A 21894-nucleotide genomic window follows, 5' to 3' on the forward strand; every position below is an offset into this window, starting at 1 on the left:
GAATATGTACTTCACTGTGCAACCTACTAATACAAGTAAATGATAAATGATAAATGGGTTGTACTTGTATAGCGCTTTTCTACCTTCAAGGTACTCAAAGCGCTTTGACACTACTTCCACATTTACCCATTCACACACACATTCACACACTGATGGCGGGAGAAGCCATGCAAGGCGCTAACCAGCAGCCATCAGGAGCAAGGGTGAAGTGTCTTGCTCAGGACACAACGGACATGACGAGGTTGGTACTAGGTGGGGATTGAACCAGGGACCCTCAGGTTGCGCACGGCCACTCTACCACTGCGCCACGCCGTCCCAAGTCTCAATCAATCAATCCAAACACATAGAATCATCATACTGCTGTGATTATATGCATCAAGTGTTCATTCAAGGCTAAGGCAAAATATCGAGATATATATCGTGTATCGCAATATGGCCTTAAAATATGGCAATATTAAAAAAAGGCCATATCGCCCAGCCCTAGTTCAATGATGCCATTTCTGTTTGTCATGTATAATTTTGTCTATTTTGTGTTTATCCTTGAAGAAACAGGTCAGTTTCTTGTTACCAACCATTGTGTATTATTCAAACTCCCCTAATTCAGCTGGCTAGTTGTTATCAAGAGTACTAAAACCCTTTTCAACATGATTCTGACAACTAAGTAGGCTAAATAACTTTCAACTTGAATACATGCTCGGATAGGTCAGTATCGGTATCGTATCGGAAGTGCAAAAACAATATCGATATCGGATCGGAAGTGCAAAAACCTGGATCGGTGCTGCAGAAGAAGACAACAAGCCACAAGAGTGAGCAGCGATCGTTTGCTTGCACTTTTAACATGGAGGATTACATATCTCAAATAAAACCGTTTTCTAAACTGGACTTTCAATGGAAGCAGGAGGTAATACTTAAAGGAAGATCTCCATCGAGACAGAGAGACTTTTAAAACTGAAGAAAGATAAAGAAGGCTTCTATAAACAGGTTATCCATGCTTTTGATCAGAAGCAGCTGCGCATGGACTCATAAGTAAAGGTAAGACCATAATAACGTTTTTTTTGTAATTAAATGTGCTTTTCATGATGGTATCCTTACATCACTCAAATTTATAAGCGCAGGCCTAAATTTACCCCACGCCTTTTGGTAAGCGCAGGAGTGAGAAGAGGTTTTAAATCAATTAGCGCCCCGACGGCTATTCAAGGAAATACGGTATGTGACGCGTCGACGCACAAAAACGGCGTCGACGTATTTACGTAATCGATGACGTCGACGCGTCGTTTCAGCCTAAATCTCATTGTAAAGAGAATTCCATAGTTGAACCCCCACCACTGATATGCACATTTGTTTTCAAGTTGTCCCTGAATACCCATGTTGGAAATGACATTTTCTTCTATGCTCTTCATTCTCACAAGTGATGACAAACATTTGTTGTAAATTTGCTGGTAATGTTTTACTTGTAGCCTTAAACGTGACACATGATGTCTGTAACTTTACTAGCTGCTGTAGTGTCATCCATCCATCCATTTTCTACCGCTTATTCCCTTTGGGGTCGCGGGGGCGCTGGAGCCTATCTCAGCTGCACATGGGCGGAAGGCGGGGTACACCCTGGACAAGTCGCCACCTCATCGCAGGGCCAACACAGATAGACAGACAACATTCACACACTAGGGCCCATTTAGTGTTGCCAATCAACCTATCCCCAGGTGCATGTCTTTGGAGGTGGGAGGAAGCCGGAGTACCCGGAGGGAACCCACGCAGTCACGGGGAGAACATGCAAACTCCACACAGAAAGATCCCGAGCCCGGGATTGAACCCAAGACTACTCAGGACCTTCGTATTGTGAGGCAGACGCACTAACCCCTCTGCCACCGTGCTGCCCCTGTAGTTTCAATAAACCATAATTAATAAATAATATGTTAGTGTGTTCTAAGTGATCTACTTTATGAATAATCTTTTCTGTAGTTGATACAATGCCTTTATGTTACTCTTATGTGTTCCCCCACACTTCCACACAGTAGCTGATGTATGGCAATGTAAGTGTGCACAATTGCCCTATAATCTAACACATATTTGACCTTATTTAATATAAAAATACTCTTAGACATTTGTTTCCGTACATGTGCAATATGAGATTTCCATGTCAGACCGTCATCCAGTATCACTCCTAAAAATCTAAGTTCAGAAACCCTTTCAATATCAATTCCATCTATTGACAGTGTGATCCTTTCCTCCCTTTTCCTCTTACAAGACATCATGAACTTTGGTTTTTTTTACATTTAATGATACTTTATTGACATCAAACCGTCTCTTAAGTTGAATCATTTCCTGTTCAATAATGTTTGATAATGCTTTTAAGTCATGTCCCGAACTAGAAAAGTTGGTGTCGTTCGCAATTAATACAAATGTCAATAACTTTGATACCTCACATATATCATTCATATATAAAATAAACCATTTTGGTCCCAAAACCGAACCTTGTGGAAGTCCACATTCAATCCTCATGTGTTCAGATGGATTACCCACAACATCCACAACCTCTTGTCTATTATCTAAATAACTTCGTAGCCAGTCTAAAACTACTCCTCTCACACCAAATGAATAGAATAGGGATCCATCTCGGTTCACACTCCATTACAGTAGGTGGCGGTAATGCACACCACAAGGTTGCTTGCCAACCGCCATAAAAAATCAGAAGAAGAAGAAGAAGAACGGGCGTGCGTGCGTGAGGGGACGTGACGTCTGACGTCACTACCCCTAGCGGTTTAGGGCACGTATCCAGAACATTCGGGATGTCTGGACGCTAGCTGGAGGTGAGGCGGGAGCGAAGAAAAGTGGAAAAAGAGTGTTATTCGTCAAAAAACCCACACGACGACGGTCATTTTTTCGCCGTGCTATTGTAAAATGGTCTTTTATCTGTGTTTTGTGTTCCGGCTCCAGAATTTGAAAGTTCCGCGCGTGAAGCCGGTGAGTAACGTAGAAAATGAACGTTTCAAAAGTTCAATAAGGTTAACTTAGGCTATCTTTTGCTCGACGCAGTGAATGTGTGCAGGTTACATGCTACGATATTCCACATATTTCCAAGTGGTTGAAACCAAAGCCTATGACTTTATTGTCAGTGTTGTTTGTAGGCCCAGGTCGCTAACGTTACTTTGTTACTGTCAACAACGTAACGTTAACGTTGAGGGTAACGTAGTGGAAACAGACGTTCTTTGCCTTGATAAATATGCAGAGGACGACGTGTTTCAAATATTGGTGAAATGTTTGAATTAAGCAGTTACTGCATATGTGAAAGTTTTTTTGAAATGATCAGACTTTGGAGAAAAAAGCAAAATCATAATATGTTCAGAAGGGCTGTCTAACGGAGTCGCCCTCGCCAATAAGGGATTGACCACGTAATGCAGTACACTATACATCATCATATGCATTTTGCATCTTAAGTCACATTCTCTGTTATGTTATAGTACCATAGAGTGCTTGGAAATAAAGTTTGTCATTTTGAGCAACATTTGTGAGTATTTGTTCATTTTAAAACACCATTTGGTTATGCCATTCACCATGATTTGGAAAGAAATGACATTTGTTTATTGTCTCCCTGCAGATCTTGTGTGACGTCTCTGCGCCACACAAGAGAGTACAAATCACACAAGAGACTGAGAGAGAGCAGATACTGATAGAGAAACTCATGCACACAACCTTTGGCCTTCGCCGGCGACACATTGTTCAAGGAAGTCCAGGGGTGCGGGAATTCCTGGAGAACTGGCCGGCCTCACAGGTAAATATGTAGTATGTTTTGATTAGTAATAGTTCATCAAAATCATTGCCATGTCTGATTGTTTTTACACCGAAATATTTATATCTGTGTACAGGTGTTTGCAGAGTTTCATCGTATTACAAATGTGAATCCACGCAACCAGTTCTACTGTGAACTTGAGCGCTACACACCAAAACTGGTTGCACTGTATCGACAGAAGTCCTCAAGGACTGGAAAGGGAGCAGAGGCACTGCAAGAGATGCTGAGAATTGATGACTTGGACGCCAGCTCCAGCTCGTGGTGTCCAAGACGAGACTTAAAACCAGGGGAGACAGGGCCTTCTCTGTGGTCGGCCCTAAGCTCTGGAACACTCTGCCCCTCCATGTTCGAACTGCTCCCACAGTGGAGTGTTTTAAGTCTCGTCTTAAGACCCACTTTTATTCTCTGGCTTTTAGCACTACGTGAGTTGTGTGGTCCTCTGTTGTCCTCTGTGTTTTTAAAATTTTGCTTTTGCTTTCTATTTACTGTTTTAATTGGTTTTACCCTTTGAAATTGTTTTTAATCACATTTATTTTATATTGTTTTTAATTGTGTTTAATATTGTTGTGCAGCACTTTGGAAACATTTTGTTGTTTAAATGTGCTATATAAATAAAGTGGATTGGATTGGATTGGATAAGTTTATGTTTGCCTTTTTCATGGGGACAATGTTGATCATATGTGTTGTCATTGCAGATTATAGACGCCTTGATAGTAGTCAGTCATAGATGACTGTTTTTAACAGAACTGAAGCATGCACACTGTTATATCAGTGACACGGACTGGCTATGCTGGCATTTTCTCTTGTTTCTCCATCTAGGAAGAATATGACATCAACATGCGACGCACTCTGGTTCTTCGTGGACTTCCAGTGTATCTCCGGGAGGATGACACTGAATTCTACAAAACCTGTAATGTAAGTATGTCTCTGCAGCCAAAGTTATGCTTGGAGATTTGAGGAGATGAGGAGGAGGAGGAAGGACAGGAGAGGAGGGGAGGAAGAAGAATGAGACGAGAGGAGGGGAGGGAAAACAATGACAGGAAAGGAGAGGAGAGGAAACAATGACGGGGAGGAAGAAGGAGCAGAGGAGATGAGGAGGAGGAGGAGGAGGAGAGGGGGACTATGCATACTGTATGTTTTGGCTCTACAAACAAGAATTGTGTGACATCCTTCTGGATTGGTTATAGTTGATTTTCTTGTTATTTTGCAGGGTGAAGATGAGATGGAGACCACTGACACACCACTTGGCGTTTCTCTCTGTGGCCCCTGACTCCACTGGTTCCAGCAGCTTCAGCCCGGAGAACATATCCATCGTGATAGAGGATGAAGTTGTTATGAGCGAGCTTCCCAGGTTGGCTGATGCATTTGTGGTTCAATCTATGCATCACACTTAGATCAGTGCTTCTTAACCCGGGTTCCATCCAACCCTAGGGGTCGGCCTCAGGGGTTCGGCGGAGCCTCCGCCACGGAGGTAAAGACACATCCGACTTATCGTGTAAATAAAAACTTCTCCCTGTCGGCGTATTATGGATACTCCCAAACAATGTTCCCTCTAATTTTCCATCTGATTTGCCGGTTGTTTGATTGATCGATTGAAACGTTTACTAGCAGATTGCAAAGGAGGAGAATACATGATATGAAACAGTACAGTACATATTCTGTACAATTGACCACTAAATGGTAACACCCCAATAAGTTTTTCCACTTGTTTAAGTCGGGGTCCACGTTAATCAATTCATGGTAATGTGTGTGAGGTGTGTTATTTGTTGTGAGTTTATGCACTGTGTTGGTTTTGTTCTTTGAACAAGGTGATGTTCATGCACGCTTCATTTTGTGCACCAGTAAAATAACAGCACTTTTTCTTGAATTTGAAAAAAAACCCATTTTATTTTTCACTAAAGTGAAACTGGCGGGGCTCGGTACCTCCAACAAGGTTAAGAACCACTGACTTGGATTATCCAAAGAAAGTCACTCACACATTCACATTCATCCAGAAAGTCCTGCTGTGTCTGGATGATAACAAAGCACTGAAGCCATGCCTACTCTGCCTGAAAAATGACTTGTTCAAGTTTGAGTAATGAAGCAGCTGAGAAGTGCATGCCTGCACTCATTAACCATGCATGAATGTGCTTCAGATCAGCATCATTATTGCAGCCATGTTGTTCTACTGTTAACCTGTCTGATTTCCATAGACATGTCTGTTCAAATGTTGAAAGCACTTTTGCGTATGCCCAGTGGGCTTTTTATAACTTTAGAATGAGAGGTAAATATTTAGTTCATTTTATTGTACTGCCTCCTTGACCTCACTGAGCTGAGTCAGCCCTCAGTTGGAATGATGATTCAGTTATTTATTTATATTAGCTTTTCTTTTCTTTTCTTCTGTTTTATTTGGAATGTTTTTTTATTTTCCTCATTTGCACACATTTAGATGTCTGCGCTGCTGCTTTCATAAGTTTTTTTCTCTTCCTTGAGAAAATACAGTGCAGAGAAAGGGAAGTTTGTTCATCCCCAATCATTCAAAATAGGCTGCTAAAATATATTTGTAAAAAATAAAAGTTTGACTCCAGGTGTTGCACTTTAATGTTATTCGACATTTCACAGTTTTACTAAGTCTGTTCTGGGAAAATAAAAAACTTAAAATGTAACAGTTGTTATTGCCTTTTTAAAAGGTACGTTTTAAGGTGCTGTTTTATACCCTAATAAATTGTTGACAGTAACACTTTAGTCAAGAACCTTTTATTGCAAGGATGAGGTTTCTCTTGCACATGACTATAGTTCTACAGTTACATGTACACAACAATCTGCACAACTGAATTTGCACACTTTTGGCATGTCTTTGGGGGACAGAACCTCTCAGAAAACACAGCTCTCTAAAAACAGGGCATCTTGCACATTAAGTCGGCAAGAAGTAAATATTTTGAGTTCAAAAAGGTGTAATATTTTGAGTAGATACTATTGATATTAATACATTGTATTCAGTTTATTTTTTTCAAGTCCATGTCATTTAGTTTGTATTCAATCAGATCATTTAAAAGGTGTAATATTTTGAGTAGATACTATTGATATTAATACATTGTATTCAGTTATTTTTTTCAAGTCCATGTCATTTAGTTTGTATAAATATATTCAATCAGATCATTTAAGTATGAAGAAGACATAAATACTAAGTTAATGATCATTTAAAATGTTATATTGAACTTTGAATATAAATTAAGTCAACTGAACACACATTTTTAAGTATACTGTAACTCAAAACATTTATTATGATAACTTAAAAAGTTTTTACGTTATCAGTTACAGCCATGTATTGTGAGATTTTGGCCAAAAACCTCCTTCCCTCAGTCGGATCATTGAAGATGGATCTTCCAACATGACAATGACCCAAAGCACACAGCCAGGAAAACCAAGAAGTGGCTTTGTAAGAACCATATCAAGGTTCTGGAGTGGCCTAGCCAGTCTCCAGACCTACATCCAATTGAAAATCTTTGGAGGGAGCTGAAAGTCTGTGTTACTCAGCGACAGCCCAGAAACCTGACGGATCTAGAGAAGATCTGTGTGGAGGAGTGGGCCAAAATCCCTCCTGCAGTCTGTGCAAACCTGCTGAAGAACTACAGGAAACGTTTGACCTCTGCAATTGCAAACAAAGGCGACTCTACCAAATATTAATGTTGGTGTTCAAACACTTATTTTCAGCTTTATCACACAAATAAATTGTTAAAAAAAATCATAGATTGTGTTTTATGGATTTTTCTTTTTAGGTCATCTCTCATACAGCGGACATGCACCTATACCATGGACATTTCAGACCCTTCCATGATTTCTAAGTGGGACAACTTGCAAAATAGCAGGGTGTTCAATACTTATTTTCTTGACTGTATATGTACTGTAAATAAGAACGACTTAGCTGATCTGAAAAACTCTGAAAATCCTATGAAATGTTTAACAAGCCATCCTATAATACAACAGCTATTAATGTAACAATACAATAAAACAAATATATAAATGAGTTTTTTTCATTATTTTATCAATAGGCTAATGTATATTACTTTATATAGATTCTACAAGAAACACAAAACTTCAAACCTAAATTATTTACACTTGCAGCTTCACTCATTGTAAAGGAAGACGGAAGTCCACGCAGGAGAAAAATGACTACAAAGATGGTTTCTGGGTTTGTCTTTATATATATATATATATATATATATATATATATATATATATATTGCTCCTGATGGCTGCTGGTTAGCGCCTTGCATGGCAGCTCCCGCCATCAGTGTGTGAATGGGGGAATGTGGAAATACTGTCAAAGCCCTTTGAGTACCTTGAAGGTAGAAAAGCACTATACAAGTATAACCCATTTATCATTTATTCATTTATCTATATATATGTATATATATATAGTAGGGGTGTGGGAAAAAAATAAATTCGAATTCGAATCACGATTCTCCCGTTGTGCGATTCAGATTTGATTTTCTTTTTTTTTTTTAAATCGATTTTTTTTTTTACATTTTTATTATTTCCATCCATCCATCCATCCATCTTCTTCCACTTATCCGAGGTCGGGTCGCGGGGGCAGCAGCCTAAGCAGGGAAGCCCAGACTTCCCTCTCCCCAGCCACTTGGTCCAGCTCCTCCCGGGGGATCCCGAAGCGTTCCCAGGCCAGCCGGGAGACACAGTCTTCCCAACGTGTCCTGGGTCTTCCCCGTGGCCTCCTACCGGTCGGACGTGCCGTAAACACCTACCTCAGGAGACGTTCGGGTGGCATCCTGACCAGATGCCCGAACCACCTCATCTGGCTCCTCTCCATGTGGAGGAGCAGCGGCTTTACTTTGAGCTCCCCCCGGATGGCAGAGCTTCTCAATGAACACCAATGAGTTGACTGATGATCTTTATCACACCATTTATTCAGAAAGTGTAAATAACGACAAATAAAGATAGAATACTATTAACCACAGCACGTAAGTGTAAAACAACCACAACAACTTTAGGATTTGAAACACACTTGCCACCCTGGACACCTCCGAATTCGGGAGATTGGTGGGGGGAATATTTATAGCTACAATACACTGAAATTCAAGTATTTCTTTTATATATATATATATATATATAAAGAAATACTTGAATTTCAGTGTTCATTTATTTCCACATACGTATATATGCACACACATAACACTCGTCTCCACTCATTGTTGTATTTGAAGTGCAATGCTTTGCAGCCAGTAGCAGTCTTTGAAGGAGCATAGGTATGGGCAGCATCTGTGACATTTCATTTGCAGGAAAGAAGTGATTTTAGGCTTGAATTCTCTGTCACTATCTTTTTTTGGACATTACTACTTGCCGTAGTTTTGAAGCAATGCATGATTGGAATCGGGATGTTGTGTGTCAGTGTATTAATGTGCCGGCTGGAATAAACACACGCTGAGAAATAGCTCCGTGCCTGCCTACTTTATGGCTTATAGATAAAACTATGGATGACGGAGACATATATACAAACCCCGTTTCCATATGAGTTGGGAAATGATGTTAGATGTAAATATATGCAAATCCTTTTCAACCCATAGTCAGTTGAATGCACTACAAAGACAACATATTTGATGTTCAAACTCATAACTTTATTTTTTTTTTGCAACTAATAATTAACTTAGAATTTCATGGCTGCAACACGTGCCAAAGTAGTTGGGAAAGGGCATGTGTAATTACCACTGTGTTACATGGCCTTTCCTTTGAACAACACTCAATCAATCAATCAATCAATGTTTATTTATATAGCCCTAAATCACAAGTGTCTCAAAGGGCTGCACAAGCCACAACGACATCCTCGGTATATCCCACATAAGGGCAAGGAAAAACTCACCCCAGTGGGACGTCGATGTGAATGACTATGAGAAACCTTGGAGAGGACCGCATATGTGGGTAACCCCCCCCTCTAGGGGAGACCAAAAGCAATGGATGTCGAGTGGGTCTGACATAATATTGTGAGAGTCCAGTCCATAGTGGATCCAACATAATAGTAAGAGTCCAGTCCATAGTGGATCCAACATAATAGTAAGAGTCCAGTCCATAGTGGATCCAACATAATAGTAAGAGTCCAGTCCATAGTGGATCCAACATAATAGTAAGAGTCCAGTCCATAGTGGGGCCAGCAGGACACCATCCCGAGCGGAGACGGGTCAGCAGCGCAGAGATGTTCCCAGCCGATGCACAGGCGAGCGGTCCACCCCGGGTCCCGACTTTGGACAGCCAGCACTTCATCCATGGCCACCGGACCTGTGCCCCCCCCCCCCACAAGGAGGGGGGGCACAAATGTTTGGGAACTGAGGAGACACATTTTTGAAGCTTCTCAGGTGGAATTCTTTCCCATTCTTGCTTGATGTACAGCTTAAGTTGTTCAACAGTCCGGGGGTCTCCGTTGTGCTATTTTAGGCTTCATAATGCGCCACACATTTTTACATCTAACACAATTTCCCAACTCATATGGAAAGGAGGTTTGTAGATAGGATGTACTCACTTGTCATGTGTTGTAGATAGGATGTATTCACTTGTCATTGTACATTTCATTACCACATTTGGAGGTGTGGAAATGGCCACGTTGCCATCCAGCGCCGACTGTAGCGTGGCGTGCACCTTCCACATCTCCACCTTCATTTTTGCTTGTCCTCCTCTGCTGTCCTCAGACGCTTGTGTGGGCTCCAAGTGATGGGCAAGATACCTGGAACATGTAAGCTGCAAGTTAGTCTCCATGAAATGTAGCTAAGCTACGGGGGAAGCTATCTCCGGAGAATTTGCTTAGTAGGCAAATAGTGAGAGCATTCCTGACTTGCTCTTTAGTTGTTTTCCAGTCCATTCAATGACTTGCACTTTACATCTCCACATTTATTGTCACATGTGCAGACTTTGACCATTTTGTAATGTTCTGAATTTGGAAGAATATACCTGGACATAGTGAAGTGGTTTTTATTCCAGCAATGATATTTACAAGGTGAAACTAATAGTGTTCTCTCGCTACAACACGCTTCACTTTACACGGCCTCGCTGTTACACCCATCTTTTTTGTGTGTGTCTTTTTTTAGGCTTTTTTCCTTTGTTTTTACAGCACATGATTGCGCATTGTGTTCTGCATCCTGATTGGCAAAGGGACTGTAGACCATTGTCAATCAATCTTCTTATGCCATGTGTCCTGTACACTGCAGAAGGCCTTGTCTTACAGTCCGCTTATTTGGGACTTTTCTTTTACTGTCCACTACTTTCTGGACTTTTGTCCGCCTGCACTTGAAATGTCTGAGAAGACGGTAGAGGACACTATCAAATGAAGTCCAGTAGCTTGTCCTGGTGTTATTTCACAGCACATCTATTACAGGATCTTTGCAGGATAGCTTGCTAATAACATTGAACCAAAGAATGGCTTATTGTACTTGCACTAGACATGAATGCGTAGGAAACAACAACAACAAATATACATATCATATTTACATAGAAGTTTCCCAGATCTAGAAATGACATACCTGTGTCCTTCTCGCTTTACACTTTCATTCCTGTAGTTCTGTTCCATGGAGTGAAGGACAACTCCCTTCCTTATAGCTTATGCATGTCATGTGATGTCATATTAGCATGAAGGACATCAAACATGTCCTACTTGCATTAGGGCGTAAAGTAAAGTAGATTGGTGAAAGATGTTCATGATTATACAATATTACATCATGGGTATCATAGTCTTAAAAGACTAACATTGGCCACAAGTTCCTCACTCTGATTGACAAACACTTTCCCAAAGACAACAACCTAAGAAAAGTATTCAACAAGAACAACATTAAATTGAGCTACAGCTGTATGAACAATATACGACAAATTATCTCAAACCACAACAAAACAATTGCAAATGAGCCGTCGGCCCCCCGACAGAGCGACTCCAAAACCAACAAAGGCTGCAACTGCCGCAAGAAACCTGATTGCCCTCTCAACGGGGGGTGCTTACAAACATCAGTTGTTTACCAATCTAAGGTAACACGCAAGGACATTAACACATCCGACACATATGTAGGATTAACCGAGGGAGAGTTTAAAACCAGATGGAACAATCACAAGGCTTCTTTCAGGAACCAAAACCTGCGGAATACCACAGAACTCAGCAAACACATTTGGGACCTCAAAGACAATAATGTTGAATATTCAATAACATGGCAAATTCTTGCATCCAGCACACCTTACAATAGTGGTAATAAAAGATGCAACCTATGCTTGAAGGAGAAACTGTTTATTATATACCGTCCAGACCTGTCATCCCTCAACAAGCGCAGCAAAATTGTAACAGCATGCCACCACAGACGGAAACACCTCCTAGGTAACACATGAGCCAATCACCACGCCCCTACGCCAGCCTGTACCCACCCACTCTGTGCCCTATATAAACCATGGTATGTGAATGCTCCCATTAAAATCTCCTGATGATTGAGGGAACCCCTCATGAAACAGGCCTGTAGAGATGAAATAGTCTTGTGATTTTTTTTTTCTTTCCCACACATACATATATTGCACTCTACTATGGTATCGAGCACTATTTTTTGGATAACCTTATTAAGACATATATATATATATATATATATATATATATATACAGGTAAAAGCCAGTGAATTAGAATATTTAGAAAAACTTGATTTATTTCAGTAATTGCATTCAAAAGGTGTAACTTGTACATTATATTTATTCATTGCACACAGACTGATGCATTCAAATGTTTATTTCATTTAATTTTGATGATTTGAAGTGGCAACAAATGAAAATCCAAAATTCCGTGTGTCACAAAATTAGAATATTACTTAAGGCTAATACAAAAAAGGGATTTTTAGAAATGTTGGCCAACTGAAAAGTATGAAAATGAAAAATATGAGCATGTACAATACTCAATACTTGGTTGGAGCTCCTTTTGCCTCAATTACTGCGTTAATGCGGCGTGGCATGGAGTCGATGAGTTTCTGGCACGCTCAGGTGTTATGAGAGCCCAGGTTGCTCTGATAGTGGCCTTCAACTCTTCTGCGTTTTTGGGTCTGGCATTCTGCATCTTCCTTTTCACAATACCCCACAGATTTTCTATGGGGCTAAGGTCAGGGGAGTTGGCGGGCCAATTTAGAACAGAAATACCATGGTCCGTAAACCAGGCACGGGTAGATTTTGCGCTGTGTGCAGGCGCCAAGTCCTGTTGGAACTTGAAATCTCCATCTCCATAGAGCAGGTCAGCAGCAGGAAGCATGAAGTGCTCTAAAACTTGCTGGTAGACGGCTGCGTTGACCCTGGATCTCAGGAAACAGAGTGGACCGACACCAGCAGATGACATGGCACCCCAAACCATCACCCAACCATGCAAATTTTGCATTTCCTTTGGAAATCGAGGTCCCAGAGTCTGGAGGAAGACAGGAGAGGCACAGGATCCACGTTGCCTGAAGTCTAGTGTAAAGTTTCCACCATCAGTGATGGTTTGGGGTGCCATGTCATCTGCTGGTGTCGGTCCACTCTGTTTCCTGAGATCCAGGGTCAACGCAGCCGTCTACCAGCAAGTTTTAGAGCACTTCATGCTTCCTGCTGCTGACCTGCTCTATGGAGATGGAGATTTCAAGTTCCAACAGGACTTGGCGCCTGCACACAGCGCAAAATCTACCCGTGCCTGGTTTACTGACCATGGTATTTCTGTTCTAAATTGGCCCGCCAACTCCCCTGACCTTAGCCCCATAGAAAATCTGTGGGGTATTGTGAAAAGGAAGATGCAGAATGCCAGACCCAAAAACGCAGAAGAGTTGAAGGCCACTATCAGAGCAACCTGGGCTCTCATAACACCTGAGCAGTGCCAGAAACTCATGGACTCCATGCCACGCCGCATTAACGCAGTAATTGAGGCAAAAGGAGCTCCAACCAAGTATTGAGTATTGTACATGCTCATATTTTTCATTTTCATACTTTTCAGTTGGCCAACATTTCTAAAAATCCCTTTTTTGTATTAGCCTTAAGTAATATTCTAATTTTGTGACACACGGAATTTTGGATTTTCATTTGTTGCCACTTCAAATCATCAAAATTAAATGAAATAAACATTTGAATGCATCAGTCTGTGTGCAATGAATAAATATAATGTACAAGTTACACCTTTTGAATGCAATTACTGAAATAAATCAAGTTTTTCAAAATATTCTAATTTACTGGCTTTTACCTGTATATATATATGGTATGCGAATGCTCCCATTAAAATCTCCTGACGATTGAGGGTACCCCCCTCATGAAACAGGCCTGTAGAGATGAAATAGTCTTGTGATTTTTTTTCCCCACACATACATATATTGCGCTCTACTACGGTATCGAGCACTATTTTTTGGATAACCTTATTAAGACATATACTCCGCTCCAAATTGACATTTTTTGAGCACTGTACGACGATCAGAAATGGAAAAATTCAACATCGACTACTCCACGAAGAACATTCCCATACCCGCGCAGAACGACTACAAGCTAAGGCTCATAGAAAAGACGGAACACTTCCTAAGAAGGATGCGGTGGAAAGCACATTTTTTCCTCCACCCTGAAACAAAAGGAATGCAAAAGGAAACTTACGGATTCAAATCTACCAAGAACCCACCCACAGTTGAGGAACTAAAGGATTTTGAGAACGACATGCTCAAAATGATACAATCAGTCAAATTCAAGCCAATCCGCAACCCACTCCTCACTAAGCTGAAAAATGACAAGGAGCGCATCAAGAAAGTAAACAACCTCATCATAGCTGCCGATAAAACCACAAACTTCTACAGAATGGACATACCAGAACATAACACCTTACTGGACAGAAGCATCACCAAATCATACAAAAAAGCGCAACCCAACACTTTACAGAACATCCACCTGGAAAATAAAAGGATCGCGGCTGAACTGGACATTGAGGACAGGGTGGACGCCACAGCCAACAAGGAAGCCTTCATCACATTGAAGGACCACAAACCCAACTTCGCAAATAACCCAACATGCCGACTAATAAACCCAGCTAAATCTGAAATAGGAAAAATCAGCAAAATAATCCTGGACAGAGTCAACACAAAAATCAAGGACAAAACACCACTCAACCAATGGAGAAATACAGCAGCAGTAATCAAATGGTTCAACAACATCCAAGACAAACAACAGCACAACTTTATCTCCTTTGATATCGAGGAATTTTACCCTTCCATCACGCAAGACCTACTGACTCAAGCACTAGACTTCGCCTCAATCACAGGCAACGAAAGAAACATCATCATCCACGCAAAAAACTCCATACTCATCCACAACAGTACACCATGGCAAAAAAAGAACAATGCAACATTTGACGTCACTATGGGAAGTTTTGACGGAGCAGAAACGTGTGAACTCGTTGGGAGTTTCCTCCTCTCCCAGCTCGCTAGCCTCAACCTGAACCTTGGTATTTACCGTGATGACGGACTGGCAGTGTGTCGCGCCTCGCCAAGGAGCAGCGAGAATACCAAGAAGCGCATATGCCAAATTTTCAAAGAGAACGGCCTACGGATCACGATTGAAGCCAACAAGCAAACCGTCAACTTCCTTGACGTCACTTTCAACCTGAGAAATAACAGCTACCAACCATTCACGAAACCCAACACAACACTCCAATACGTGCACCATGACAGCAACCATCCACCCACCACCACGAAAAGAATACCTACCGGAATCAATAAAAGGCTATCGATGCTGTCATCTAGCAAAGCTGAATTTGACCAAGCAACCCCCCGTACCAAAAAGCCCTTGATGAAAGCGGATACAATTTCACCCTCACCTATGAACCCACGCCAGGAAACCAGCCAAAAAAGAACAGAAAACGAAACGGCATCATCTGGTACAACCCCCCATACAGCAAAAACGTCTCAACGAACATTGGACACAAATTCCTCACTCTGATTGACAAACACTTTCCCAAAGACAACACCCTAAGAAAAGTATTCAACAAGAACAACATTAAATTGAGCTACAGCTGCATGAACAATATACGACAAATCATCTCAAACCACAACAAAACAATTGCAAATGAGCCGTCGACCCCCAGTCAGAACGACTCCAAAACCAACAAAGGATGTAACTGTCGAAAGAAACCTGATTGCCCCCTCAACGGGGGATGCTTACAAACATCAGTTGTCTACCAATCTAAGGTAATACGCAAGGACATTAACACATCCGACACATATGTAGGATTAACCGAGGGAGAATTCAAAACCAGATGGAACAATCACAAGGCTTCTTTCAGGAACAAAAACCTGCGAAATACCACAGAACTCAGCAAACACATTTGGGACCTCAAAGACAATAATGTTGAATATTCAATAACATGGCAAATTCTTGCATCCAGCACACCTTACAATAGTGGTAATAAAAGATGCAACCTATGCTTGAAAGAGAAACTGTTTATTATTTACCGTCCAGACCTGTCATCCCTCAACAAGCGCAGCGAAATTGTAACAACATGCCGCCATAGACGGAAACACCTCCTAGGTAACACATGAACCAATCACCACGCCCCTAGGCCAGCCTGTACCCACCCACTCTGTGCCCTATATAAACCATGGTATGCGAATGCTCCCATTAAAATCTCCTGACGATTGAGGGTACCCCCCTCATGAAACAGGCCTGTAGAGATGAAATAGTCTTGTGATTTTTTTCCCCCACACATACATATGTATATATATATATATATATATATATCAAACTGCTGATAATAGTAATGTTTTCAAAACACATAAAAAAAAACAATTAGATGTATTTGTGTTAGTTAAGTACTTGACGTTATTTGGTCATCAGCGTTGAATAAAATACAGCTAAAATGTAACTAATGTACTGTACTGCCGTTGTCTACAGGGGGCGCTATTAGTCTGCACGTGATAACTACCTACTGCCCAGCGAAGAAGACGCAAGCCAAAAGAGCACTCAAAATGGCGGTCAATGAGTTCATTAAAATCCAGTTGGAAAAGAAGAGGCCAAATCACTGATTAATGCAGCAATTAAATCACTGATTAATGCAGCAATTAAATCACTGATTAATGCAGCAATTAAATCACTGATTAATGCAGCAATTAAATCACTGATTAATGCAGCAATTAAATCACTGATTAATGCAGCAATTAAATCACTGATTAATGCAGCAATTAAATCACTGATTAATGCAGCAATTAAATCACTGATTAATGCAGCAATTAAATCACTGATTAATGCAGCAATTAAATCACTGATTAATGGAGCAATTAAATCACTGATTAATGCAGCAATTAAATCACTGATTAATGCAGCAATTAAATCACTGATTAATGCAGCAAATAAATCACTGATTAATGCAGCAATTAAATCACTGATTAATGCAGCAATTAAATCACTGATTAATGCAGCAATTAAATCACTGATTAATGCAGCAATTAAATCACTGATTAATGCAGCAATTAAATCACTGATTAATGGAGCAATTAAATCACTGATTAATGCAGCAATAAAATCACTGATTAATGCAGCAATTAAATCACTGATTAATGCAGCAAATAAATCACTGATTAATGCAGCAATTAAATCACTGATTAATGCAGCAATTAAATCACTGATTAATGCAGCAATTAAATCACTGATTAATGCAGCAATTAAATCACTGATTAATGCAGCAATTAAATCACTGATTAATGGAGCAATTAAATCACTGATTAATGCAGCAATTAAATCACTGATTAATGCAGCAAATAAATCACTGATTAATGCAGCAATTAAATCACTGATTAATGGAGGAATTAAATCACTGATTAATGCAGCAATTAAATCACTGATTAATGCAGCAATTAAATCACTGATTAAAGGAGCAATTAAATCACTGATTAATGCAGCAATTAAATCACTGATTAATGCAGCAATAAAATCACTGATTAAAGGAGCAATTAAATCACTGATTAATGCAGCAATTAAATCACTGATTAATGCAGCAATTAAATCACTGATTAATGCAGCAATTAAATCACTGATTAATGCAGCAATTAAATCACTGATTAATGCAGCAATTAAATCACTGATTAATGCAGCAATTAAATCACTGATTAATGCAGCAATTAAATCACTGATTAATGCAGCAATTTGGGAATCCTGGCAAAAACTGGGGGAGTCTGGGAGGAAAGACAGACAACATCTAACAATCTATTAAAGGGGTAGACTATAGAGGAACGTGTAGGAGAGAGTATATACTCTAAGACTATAGAGGAAAGTGTAGGAGAGAGTATATACTCTAAGACTATAGAGGAAAGTGTAGGAGAGAGTATATACTCTAAGACTATAGAGGAAAGTGTAGGAGAGAGTATATACTCTAAGACTATAGAGGAAAGTGTAGGAGAGAGTATATACTCTAAGACTATAGAGGAAAGTGTAGGAGAGAGTATATACTCTAAGACTATAGAGGAAAGTGTAGGAGAGAGTATATAGTCCACGTAGGTTAGGACACACTGGACTGAGGGCAACATTATACTTCTTAGGCAAAGTGGTAACAGATACATGCTAGCTATGTACTAATGTACTAATGTACTAATGCACTAATGTACTAATGTACTAATGTACTAATGTACTAATGTACTGGTCACAGAGGAAGATGATGGAGTGTATGTCAAGTGACATGATACAATGTACATGAATGATTATATTTAATATCAATGTGACATGATACAATGCACATGAATGATTATATTTAATATCAATGTGACATGATACAATGCACATGAATGATTATATTTAATATCAATGTGACATGATACAATGCACATGAATGATTATATTTAATATCAATGTGACATGATACAATGCACATGAATGATTATATTTAATATCAATGTGACATGATACAATGCACATGAATGATTATATTTAATATCAATGTGACATGATACAATGCACATGAATGATTATATTTAATATCAATGTGACATGATACAATGCACATGAATGATTATATTTAATATCAATGTGACATGATACAATGCACGTAGCTGTGATTGGTAGATTCCTTCATCTCCGCACACAACACTGTCAAGCGCCATTCATATAAAACTCGCACTAACATTAAACTTTCATATTAAGGTGAGGGCCGCAAAATAACGTCTCGCGGGCCGCGTGTCTGAGACCCCTGGTCTAATATATGTATATATATATATATATATATATATATATATATATATATATATATATATATATATACATATATATATATATATATATATATATAGATGTGTCAGAAGTGCTACTGACACTTTGGTTATATTTGCTTTTCCTGTGTTTGAAATCACTTCCTGTCTTGGAGCTCTTGTTTTGTTACTGTTTCCTGTTTGCTCTCTGTCTTTTACGGCACTTTTACTATCTGCTCCGTGTCTACAGCTGTGAGCACACCTGTTGCTCGTTTAATTAGTTCTATTTAGTTCCACCCGAGTTCCTCCTTCGGCGCTTCATCATTATTCTTTTGTGACGGATGTGGATCGGACGGGTTTTGTTCACAGTGAGTTATACTTTGCTCTTTTTCACTTGCTTTCTACTGTTTGTGTTGATGCTTTCTATTAGTGATGGGTTGATGAGGCGTCATGAAGCGTTTCGACACATTGCAAAACTGTATTGATACTGTGTCGATACTGTGTGACTAAATACTGACATCTGCTGGACATTAAAAATCCCTACAGGCAACCTATGGACCGACTCAACTGACACTGATTTGATGCCCTAGTACAGGGGTCACCAACCTTTTTGAAACCAAAAACTACTTCTTGGGTACTGATTAATGCCAAGGGCTACCAGTTTGATACACACTTAAATAAATAAATATATTAAGTTACACGTAAGTGTGATTTAAACAAGAATACCTAAATAAATAAATTTATATATATAAAAAAAATGGGTATTTCTGTCTGTCATTCCGTCGTACATTTTTTTTTTCCTTTTACGGAAGGTTTTTTGTAGAGAATAAATTATGAAAAAAAAACTTAATTGAACGGTTTAAAAGAGGAGAAAACACGAAAAAACATTTTGAAACAGTTTATCTTCAATTTCGACTCTTTAAAATTCAAAATTCAACCGACAAAAAGAAGAGAAAAACTAGCTTTTTGAAAATTAAAAAACAAAAATGTATGGAACATCATTAGTAATTTTTCCTGATTAAGATACATTTTAGAATTTTGATGACATGTTTTAAATTGGTTAAAATCCAATCTGCACTTTGTTACAATATATAACAAATTGGACCAAGCTATATTTCTAACAAAGACGAATCAGTATTTCTTCTAGATTTTACAGAACAAAAATTTCAAAAGAAATTCAAAATACTTTGAAATAAGATTTAAATTTGATTCTACAGATTTTCTAGATTTGCCAGAACATTTTGTTTTTTATTTTAATCATAGTAAGTTTGAAGAATTATTTCACAAATATTCTTCGTCGAAAAAACAGAAGCTAAAATATTTATTCTTTACAATAAAAAATAAAAAAATTACTTGAACATTGATTTAAATTGTCAGGAAAGAAGAGGAAGAAATTTAAAAGGTAAAAAGGTATTTGTTTAAAAATCCTAAAATCATATTTAAGGTTGTATTTTTTCTCTAAAATTGTATTTCTAAAAGTAATAAGAAGCAAAGTAAAAAATAAATGAATTTATTTAAACAAGTGAAGACCCATCCATCCATCCATTTTCTACCGCTTATTCCAAGTGAAGACCAAGTCTTTCAAATATTTTCTTGGATTTTCAAATTCTATTTGAGTTTTGTCTCTTTTAGAATTAAAAATGTGGAGCAAAGCGAGACCTGCTTGCTAGTAAATAAATAAAATTTAAAAAATAGAGGCAGCTCACTGGTAAGTGCTGCTCTTTGAGCTATTTTTAGAACAGGCCAGCGGGCGACTGATCTGGTCCTTACGGGCTACCTGGTGACCGCGGGCACCGCGTTGGTGACCCCTGCCCTAGTATATACAATAATATAAACCAAGTCATTTAGGATTATTTCATATCTTCATTTAAATAAAAATATATTTGTATCTTTTTTAGATACAGTCAATAAATAATGTGAACATGTATCATAACATGGAAATCTAAGAGAACGTGTTGTGGATGATTGTGGACTGGGAATTGTTTTAATTTTATTGTTTTACACATTTTTATTAAAAAATAAATAAATAAAAGTTTTTCCGACGTATTACATTTTAGACGATTTCTCTTAGTTATTATTTCTCCGGCTGTAGAAAAGAGCCGCTCACAGGGCACAGAGGAGGCGACACAGTTGGCGTATCGGTCACGTGACCAAAACAGCTCATGATCGGTCACGTGACTTTCTAAAACCGACACAGGGTTTTGCTCTATGAGCTCGACGCATGCGCCGATGCATCGGTGTTGCCGGACCCATCACTACTTTCTAGTTCTACTGTTTGTGTTGATGCTTTCTATCATGTGCTTTCTATTGATGATTGATTGAAAATACGTTTTTTTATTGACAGTGACTCATACTTTGGTCTTTTTCGCTTGCTTTCTACTGTATGTGTTGATGCTTTCTATTGATTGATTGATTGAAACTTTTATTAGTAGATTGTACAGTGAAGTACATATTCCGTACAATTGACCACTAAATGGTAGTGATGGGTCCGGCAACACCGATGCATCGGCGCATGCATCGAGCTCATAGAGCGAAACCCTGTGTCGGTTTTAGAAAGTCACGTGACCCATCATGAGCTGTTTTGGTCACGTGACCGATACGCCAACTGTGTCGCCTCCTCTGTGCCCTGTGAGCGGCTCTTTTCTACAGCCGGTGAAATAATAACTAAGAAGAGACGACTGAAGTGTTGATAACAACCAAACTTAACCCCCCCCCCCCCCCCTCCTCTATATCCCACACCCCGGATTGTAAATAATGTAAATAATTGAATGTATATACTGTGATGATTATCTTGTGTGATGACTGTATTATGATGTTATATATCTGTATCATGAATCAATTTAAGTGGACCTCGACTTAAACAAGTTGAAAAACTTATTGGGGTGTTACCATTTAGTGGTCAATTGTAGGGAATATGTACTTCACTGTGCAATCTACTAATAAAA

General features: G+C 39.2%; 1 protein-coding gene and 1 long non-coding RNA gene across 6 annotated transcripts in view; one reads left to right on the plus strand and one right to left on the minus strand.

Annotated features, from left to right (window-relative positions):
- The window catches only part of LOC140679270 (uncharacterized), a 30349-nt gene extending 18909 nt beyond the window's left edge, over positions 1–11440 (minus strand). For both annotated transcript variants that reach the window (XM_072914366.1, XM_072914367.1), the window contains exons 1-2: positions 11290–11440; positions 10349–10496 (exon numbers count right to left, since the gene is read on the minus strand). In XM_072914366.1, the coding sequence (XP_072770467.1) occupies positions 10349–10496; positions 11290–11336 (195 nt within the window). In that variant the 5' untranslated portion in view covers positions 11337–11440. The remainder of the gene's footprint in view (positions 1–10348; positions 10497–11289) is intronic.
- On the plus strand, positions 1505–4410 carry LOC133623392 (uncharacterized). 4 transcript variants are annotated; one of them, XR_009817888.2, is made up of 4 exons: positions 1505–2961; positions 3459–3505; positions 3596–3769; positions 3864–4410. It is a non-coding gene; the product is annotated as an uncharacterized lncRNA (long non-coding RNA). The 4 variants fall into 4 exon arrangements; XR_012050751.1 differs by having other exon boundaries at positions 2793–2807; positions 2935–2961; positions 3459–3769; XR_009817886.2 differs by having other exon boundaries at positions 1506–2961; positions 3459–3769.
- Positions 11441–21894: the final 10454 nt, after the last annotated feature.

Source organism: Nerophis lumbriciformis, linkage group LG12 (assembly GCF_033978685.3).
Source record: "Nerophis lumbriciformis linkage group LG12, RoL_Nlum_v2.1, whole genome shotgun sequence".
NCBI lineage: Eukaryota > Metazoa > Chordata > Actinopteri > Syngnathiformes > Syngnathidae > Nerophis > Nerophis lumbriciformis.